This window comes from Emiliania huxleyi, assembly GCF_000372725.1.
Source record: "Emiliania huxleyi CCMP1516 chromosome Unknown EMIHUscaffold_214, whole genome shotgun sequence".
Lineage (NCBI taxonomy): Eukaryota > Haptophyta > Isochrysidales > Noelaerhabdaceae > Emiliania > Emiliania huxleyi.
Window position 1 is genome coordinate 109,622 of NW_005200469.1, and position 8,279 is coordinate 117,900.

At 65.6% G+C, this 8,279-nt stretch overlaps 1 protein-coding gene across 1 annotated transcript in view; it reads left to right on the forward strand.

Moving 5' to 3' along the window:
* Window positions 1–3,173: 3,173 nt before the first annotated feature.
* The window catches only part of EMIHUDRAFT_468759 (hypothetical protein), a gene marked incomplete at its 5' end in the record, with an annotated part of 6,240 nt that continues 1,134 nt past the window's right edge, over window positions 3,174–8,279 (forward strand). The window contains 9 exons of the mRNA XM_005780465.1: window positions 3,174–3,713; window positions 3,800–3,946; window positions 4,197–4,259; window positions 4,590–4,615; window positions 5,241–5,284; window positions 6,378–6,463; window positions 6,936–7,013; window positions 7,576–7,617; window positions 7,791–7,901. Of these exons, the coding sequence (XP_005780522.1) occupies window positions 3,174–3,713; window positions 3,800–3,946; window positions 4,197–4,259; window positions 4,590–4,615; window positions 5,241–5,284; window positions 6,378–6,463; window positions 6,936–7,013; window positions 7,576–7,617; window positions 7,791–7,901 (1,137 nt within the window). The remainder of the gene's footprint in view (window positions 3,714–3,799; window positions 3,947–4,196; window positions 4,260–4,589; window positions 4,616–5,240; window positions 5,285–6,377; window positions 6,464–6,935; window positions 7,014–7,575; window positions 7,618–7,790; window positions 7,902–8,279) is intronic.

The window sequence follows — 8,279 nt, forward strand, 5'->3', positions numbered from 1 at the left end:
TCGCAAACCCTGTCAGCAGAGTCCTCCTACGGGAATGTACGTAAGAGCTACATACACTGAGAGAGAGATCAACCGCCTTGCGCGCAAGGCTCAACGCTCGGGCGTTGACCGCACCGCGTACCCTCCCCACTCCCGCCTCTCATTTGTGTCACACCACGCGGAACGCATCTCCATCGCTTCGGTGAAGGGGGTGAACCGTGCCATCCTCGATCGCCGTGCAAAGCTCGCTTCCGAGCTCTCACGCCGCGCGTAGGGCCCTTAGGGGCCTAGAGAACACAACCCCCTCTCTCTTTTCTCCCAGTAAGTAAGCTAAAAGTACGTACACTGAGAGAGAAAAATGCTCTTTGCCACGGCATAGGACGGCACTGCCGCGCCCTTTCGAGTACTTTCGCCGCGAGAGTTCATTGGGGAACGAGCTGTCGATGTTGCGGCGGCGACCCTATGCGCATCCACCACGCGAACCGCCATGTCGCAAAGGGGACTTGAAGCCAACACCGGTCAAATTGACAATGACGACACGTTCGCAACCGTGGCAAGAGTTCGGACTGTCGCAACGCTGGAGCGACAAGAAGCGAACAGCGGGCAGTCGCTACGCCACGGACAGCGCGTATTCCTTTCCCGTGAGAAATAAGAGCAGTGGCGCGCAGAGCAGCGCTCCGGTGTTCTACGAAGCCACGTACAAGTACAACAAGAACGTTGGCGCCGAGCTCGCCATCCTTAGTGGTGGGCTGAACAATATGCTCATGATGATAGCGCAGCTGCTGACGGTCTCCTGCGCAGATCCCAACGGCGTGCTGCTGCTTCCTCCCATGGATATTGATCCGCTGCGCGCTTTGATGCAAGATAAGATTCATCAATCCACTGCTGCGTTGAGGACGCAAAAACAGAGGGGGCTACCAGTTGCACCCCCTCCACCCTCGTCGCCGCCGCCAAGGCAGATCTTGGGCGGATTCGAAGATTTCTTCGACCTTCCTTACTTCAGGTCCCACGCCGCTAAATTCTGCGGGTCTCGGACTCACAACGGCAGCGCGGGCACTTTCGTGTGGACGGGCGAGCCGCCCCCAGGCGCTCACGTCGTGCAGGTGTTTATAAAGTCGCTTGGGCCACAATGGGACTACAAAGCATACACCCCTGCGATGGTGGCACTGTATGGTTCACTGCGGCCGAGCGGCAAGGTTGCAGCCCTTGTCGAAGCTCTCACGCGTCAGGCAGTCGAGCGCGCTGGTCCAAATTGGTCGGCGGTGCACCTGCCAGTCCAGTCGGATTGGTGGTTTGAAACCGGTTGGTGCTTAGGGCGCCCCAACGAGGGATACACGCGCCGCTGCTACACTCCGAGGGACGTTGCCAAGTCCACCCGCGATGCTCGGCGCAACGCGACTGGCACCGTGCTGCTCTTTGCACACGACAAGGTTGCGACGCGTGCCCACCCGTGGGTAGATCCGAAAGGACGAAAGCAAACTGGGAGCCCGATTCACGTCGGGCCGTCCATTTGCAACGGCGCGTTTGGGCCAAGCACGTTCAAGTTGCACTTGCCAACGTCCATTCCCTACCTATTTCGGAACGCGGCTGAGCAGTTCTTTGCGGCCCGCGCCCCTGCGGGATTCTTCGGCAACTCGTTCAGCACTTTTAGCAAAGGAATAGCGCTTCTGCGCGACTCGGGCACGGCCACCAGCTGTCGCACCATGCGCTGCCAGTGCTTTTCTTACGATTGCGCGCAGACGGATTACGCCTTCTGGCAACATTCCGCCAAGGTGGGTATCATCCCAAACCATCCCGGCTTCTGGAAGCTTCGCTCGCTCTCATGGCGTGGCCCGTGCGCTGCGCTGCACAAAGCTGCGTAAACTGCGGGAGCATCCTGTGCTTCCTTTGAGAAGTGCGCACCTCCTGCAGCTGGTGGAAGGCCGTGCCGCCGCTCGCCTGCTCCGTGGACAGGGCGGGGAGGCGGCACCGCAGCGCCGCAGCGTCCGCTGCACGCCGGTGCAGCACTCTGCTGCCTGGTGGGCAGCATGCTGGTGCTGTGCGCGGTGTTTGCGAGGCGGCTTTGGCGCTGTGCTGCCAGCCGAGGCGAGTGGCGCGAGGCACGCGCGGCGCCGCGCGTGGCCCGGACGGAGAGCCTGAGAGCGCGCTCGATGAGCCAGCCGGCGCGGCGCGAGCGCCGTGCAAGCTGGCACATCGTCTGCATGCTGCCGTCAATTCTCTGGTCGACGGCGGTCAATCTCACGATTGTCGATCAAAACCGGCGGGCTTTGTGACGCCGTTTACGCAATCGTTTTTTGGCTTCGCTTTCTCCTTTGCTTGTTTTTATTTCGTTTTTTTCTTTTACGAAGCGACGGAGGCGGGGCGGGCGGGCGCTAACTACGGGCAACTACATGTCGAAGGTTCGAGGTCGACTACTCGCCGCCTGGGTCGTTTGGGGCGCGCGGCTCCGTCGAGGACCGGGCGCGCCCCTTTCCCGGCGCGGCGTAGGTCCCACTCTGACGTATAGAGGGGAGGCACGGACAACGGCCCAATTCATCAATTCCACTCATCTTCTGGTGCCTAGCCCCGTGCAGCGGCGGTCCGGCAGGCTGCCCCCAAGGCCCCCTGGGCCGCTGCGGGTTTTGGAGTTATGCTTTGGCACAGCTTCGGCGATGGCAGCCCCTCTCTGGGGTGTTGCATAGGCGGGGAGTCTCCCCCGCTGGTCTCCTCATTCCCTTTTTTCTTTTTCTTTTGAGCTGGGTGTGCCGCCGCGCGGCGCTCGCGCGGCGGCGGTGTGTGTGTGTGTGTGTGTGTGTGCGGGGGGGGGGGGGGGGTCGGGGGCCCCCAAGAAAAAAGCTCCACAATCATCGGCTCCCCCAGGGGGGAACCAAGAGGGGGGATGGGCGGTCGGCGACGAGTAGAGCCGCAGGCGCGTACGGGGTAGCCGTCACTTTCCTGCCTCACAAGGGCGGGGCTGTCCCGGAAAGTGAGAAACGCCGGGCAGCGTGGCGCATCATTGAACCCTCCCATACGTGCTCGTACTCCTCCTTCGCTGTCCCATCTCCTCATCTCTTTCCCACCTAGGCGGGGCGGGGGTCGGGGGGGCGGCGGGCGCGGGTGCGAGGTGCGGTGCGGTGCGTGCAATCGTGTGTTTGGCGTCATGTCGTGTGTGTCTTCGCTTGTTCCCATAACAACGAAGTCTAGCTGAAAAAAAAATGGTGATGTTGGCAGCCATCGCCGCGGCGGGCGGCAGCGCCGTCGCCGGCGCCCTCTCGTCGGCGGATGCGGCTGTGTATCGCGGAATCGAGACCGACGCATCCGCTGCCGCCTTCACCTCCTATCCCGACGCCACGATGCTCGATCACGAGGGGCGCGACGTGTCGGACCCAGCGCTCAACATGAGCGCCTTCGCCGAGCGCTGCCAGACGAGCCTCAAGCGCGCCATCTGGGAGGAGGAGCGGGGACTGCCGCCGCACCTCTACGTCGATCCGCTCGATGGCGTCGCCGTCGGCGAGCGTGCCCAGCCCGACGACCCGCGCATCGTCTACTTCATCGGCGTCTCCCGCGCGTCGGGCGCCGTGATCGCCTCTCGGCTGCTGCTCGCGCTGCACCACTCGTCGCACCTCTACCTAGTGCACGTGGACCTCAAGGCGGACCCGGCCGTCTACGCGCAGCTCGCGGATCTCACCAAGGACCACCCGAACATTCGGCTCCTCTCGACGCGCCGGCTTGTGCAGTGGGGCGCTTTCACAATGGTGAGTCACAGCAGCATGGAGTTGACAGCTCAAGAGTGACTCTTCTCGCCTCAGTCAGCTGCGAAGCCACTTCCTCTTGCCGACAGGTCCTGCCGATGCTCGACGCCATCGCGTCCGTGGTGAGCCGGAACCTCGACTTCGACTTTTTCATCAACCTCTCGGACGCCGACATGTCCCTCCGGACCAACGAGGAGGTTGTCGGCTTCCTGCGCCGCTACAAGGGGCGGCAGTTCGTGCAGGCGCCTGCGGGGCAACGGGGAGCGGCCAGACGCCGTCGAGACACTTCCGAGCGCCCCTTACGCACGGTCTTTCGAGCGCCGCCATCGCGGTGCATTTCCGAGACATTTCCGAGACTCTCCGCCGCTGAGAGGGTTGCACCGCCGCGGGGGGAAGTGGGTGGAAGACGCGCGAAGGCTCGTGCTCAGGCGCAGAAGCAGCACCTAGCACCCTTCTCCCCGGGCACCTCTTGCCGCCGCCCTGCAGGTGCACGCCGGCAACGGAGAGTGGCTCCAGCGAGCGCGCAACTTTACGGGGGCGCGGCGCCTAGTACCACACCTCCAGAGTACCGAATCCAGTGTGGGTTCAGTCCCGTGGGCGGGTGTGGTAGCGAGCGCGCAACTCCACCGGGGCCCGCACCGCCTCCTCCTACCCCTAGAGAGTCCACCCTCCCCTACCCCCACGGTACCCGAACCCACCCTCCCCTACCCACAATGCACCGAAGCCACCCTCCCCTACCCCCACGGTGCCCGAACCCACCCTCCCCTACCCACAATGCACCGAAGCCACCCTCCCCTACCCCCACGGTGCCCGAAGCCACCCTCACGGTACCCGAAAGCACCCTCCCCTACCCCAACGGTACCCGAACCCACCTGGTAGGCGCATGTGCTCGTCGAGTGCGGCGGGTACGGGTGCGTCGAGGCTGCACCTCGGCTGCACCTCGGCTGCACCTCGGCTGGCTGCACCTCGGCTGCACCTCGGCTGCACCTCGGCTGCACCTCGGCTGCACCTCGGCTGCACCTCGGCTGGCTGCACCTCGGCTGCACCTCGGCTGCACCTCGGCTGCACCTCGGCTGCACCTCGGCTGCACCTCACGCCGGCCGCACCTCGGCTGCACCTCGGCTGCACCTCGGCTACCCCTCAGCTGCACCTCGGCTACCCCTCAGCTGCACCTCGGCTGCACCTCGGCTGCACCTCGGCTGCACCTCGGCTGCACGATGATCTCTCGGCTGCAGCTCGGTACCTTTGCTGCGTCTCGGTACCTCAGCTTGAGCTCGGTACCTCTGCTGCGTTGGTACCTCGGCTTTATCACGATACATGCACATGCACATGCACATGCACATGTTGTGACTCGCCTAGTGTGGAGACGCCGTGTACACCGTGGGGCCTTGTTGTCCTAGCACGGGGGTAGTACCCGTGTGGACCGGAGGTGACAGCAGCAGCAGCAGCAGGTACCTCGGCTGCACCTGTCGGCAGGCACGTCCTCTTCCTAGACACTTCCCAGACACTTCAGAGACACCTCCCTCGCAGGTACGTCTCGCTCAACGACACGCACGCCATCGACGTCGGCGGAGGTGGGTTGGGATACCGTGGGGTAGGGGAGGCCAGAGGAGAGTAAAGCACCGGAGGGGGTGGGTTCGGGTACCGTCGGGTAGGGGAGGCACCGAGACGAGACCCATCTCCCATGCCCGGTACCCCATGCCCATCTCCCATGCCTGGTACCCCACGCCCATCTCCCATGCCTGGTACCCCACGCCCATCTCCCGTGCCCATCTCGCATGCCTTGGTGCCCCGCGCCCCACGCCCCCCGGGGCCGCACCGCACAGGCGCCCCGCCCATCGGCACCGGCTCGAGTTGCTGCTTCGGCCGAGGCGGGCCGGTGGTGTACGCAAATACGAGCCGGCTGCACCTGCGGGAGGTAGCGCTGGCTGCACCTCGGCTGCACCTCGGCTGCACCGCGGCTGCACCTCGGCTGCACCTCGGCTGCACTTCGCCTGCACCTCGGCTGCACCTCGGCTGCACCTCGGCTGCACCTCGGCTGGTTGCACCTCGGCTGCACCTCGGCTGCACTTCGGCTGCACCTCGGCTGCACCTCGGCTGCACCCCGGCTGCACCTCGGCTGCACCTCGGCTGCACCTCGGCTGCACCTCGGCTGCACCTCGGCTGCACCTCGGCTGCACCTCGGCTGCACCCCGGCTGCACCTCGGCTGCACCTCGGCTGCACCTCGGCTGCACCTCGGCTGCACCTCGGCTGCACCTCGGCTGCACCTCGGCTGCACCTCGGCTGCACCTCGGCTGCACCTCGGCTGCACCTCGGCTGCACCTCGGCTGCACCTCGGCTGCACCTCGGCTGCACCTCGGCTGCACCTCGGCTGCACTTGCGCGAGGCGCGGGCGGCGATGACGGCGGAGGCAGCCTCGCGAGCGGCGATGGAGGCGAGGGAGGCGGCGACAGAGGCTGAGGGCGAGCCGGCCTCCGAGGCGGTGACATGTCCGGGACATGTCCAAGAGGTGTCCGAGACATGTCCACAGGCGAGCCGGCCTCCGAGGCGGTGACATGTCAGGGACATGTCCAAGAGGTGTCCGAGACATGTCCACAGGCGAGCCGGCCTCCGAGGCGGTGACATGTCCGGGACATGTCCAAGAGGTGTCCGAGACATGTCCACAGGCGAGCCGGCCTCCGAGGCGGTGCGGCGCGCTAGGGAGGCCGCGCTGGAGTCGCTGCGCTACCTGCACACGGGCGCGCAGAGGGTGGTGCCGCCTCGCCCTCGCGTCGAGATTTCACCTCGCCGCAATCTCGACGCGAGATTGCGGCGAGATGAGCCGAGGTTGGGCCGAGCTTAGGCTCGCAGTGGGTCGTGGTCGACCGCGCGTTCTGCCACTACCTCGCGAAGGATGAGCGCGCGATGCGGTGGAGGAAGGTCTTCGAGCTTGCACGCACACACAACACACGCGCACACGCACGCACACACGCACACACACACACACACACACACACACACACACACACACACACACACACACACACACACACACACACACACAACACACACACACACAACACACACACACACACACACACACCACACCCACGCGCACTGGGCCTTGCACTCCTAATGCCGTGGGGCTCCTGTCGTCTAGACGTGGAGTCGCGAGGGGTAGCCTGGCCCCTTGCCCCACCACCTCGTGTGTGTGGAGAAGTGGACCTCACCTCACCTTCCCTTAGGTCTTCGCGGCGCGCTTCCTCGCCGACGAGTCCTTTGTGCAGACCGTGCTGATGCACTCCCCCTTCGCCTCGACCAACGTCAATAACAACTTGCGCTGGAAAAAAATTAGATATTCTCACCTTCTTGCCCCCCTCCGAGACTGGAGACACCCACACCCCAGTATCAGACCAGGGGGACTGCCCCCCGCCCCCGCTTGCCCTGACTGCACAGGATAGCGTGCCCCAATTGGCGACACAGCAACTTGCGCTGGAGAGACAGCCACTAGAAGCGAGAAGCGAGCTCCCGCACTGTTGGATTCCAGAGCCATTCCTCCCGTACCCGCGCCCCTCCGTCTGCACGCGGCGCTCTGAAGACTCGGCACGACTCCTCCCGCCCCCGAGGAGGGCGGACTTCAGCACGTAGGATCCAGTGGCCGCAACAGTTCGGCGACCCGACGCCGTACTGGGAGAAGCTCGGCTGGAGCTTCGTCGGCGCCGCCGCCGCCGCCGGTCTCGTCCGCGCCGCCGAGATTGCCCGAGATGACGCGAGATTGCCCCGAGATTAGGCGGGCCGACGGTCATCAACGCCACCGAGGCGCCCTCTGTCTCTGCGGGCCCTTTCCTAGCCCTTTCCTGGAACCTTCCTGGAACCTTCCTGTAGGCGCCCTCTGTCTTTGCGGGCCCGTTCTTGGTCGCGCGCAAGGTGCAGCCGAGAGATGGCCGAGAGGTGGCCGAGAGATGGCCGAGAGGTCGCCGAGAGGTCGCCGAGAGATGGCCGAGAGGTCGCCGAGAGGTCGCCGAGAGATGGCCGAGAGATGGCCGAGAGATGGCCGAGAGATGGCCAAGCCTCCGCCAAGCCTCCGCCAGCCTCGGCAGGTGGACCCGCTTGTGGACGCCGAGGCGGTGCGCCTGTACGACGGCTGGATGGGCATCAAGCTCAAGAATGGCACGTCGCGCGTCTGGCTCAACGGCAGCCTGATCGAGCAGGAGAGCCGCTCGGGCCAGGGAGAGGGGGGGGGGGCGGGGGGGAGGGGCGGAGGGGAGGGGCGCGGGCGGGCGGGGGGAGAGGGGGGGGGGGGGGGGGGTCATATCAACGGGGGGGGGCCCCTCTTCTAGGAGCCCCCCCGAGGGGGGGGGCCGCCACAACAGGGGGGGCAGCAGCCGCAGCAGCAGCAGCAGCAGCCGCATACCCAGCAGCAGCAGCAGCCGGAGCAGCAGCAGCATAAGCAGTTCCCCGGGGCCCCCCGACCCCCGCTTGGGAGGGCCCCGGAACCCCCCCCCTCCCAACTCCCTGGGGGGGGGGGCCCCCCGGGGGGGGCCCTCCCCCCAGCCCCCGGGGGGGAGCCTCCCAGGGTGGGGGGCAAG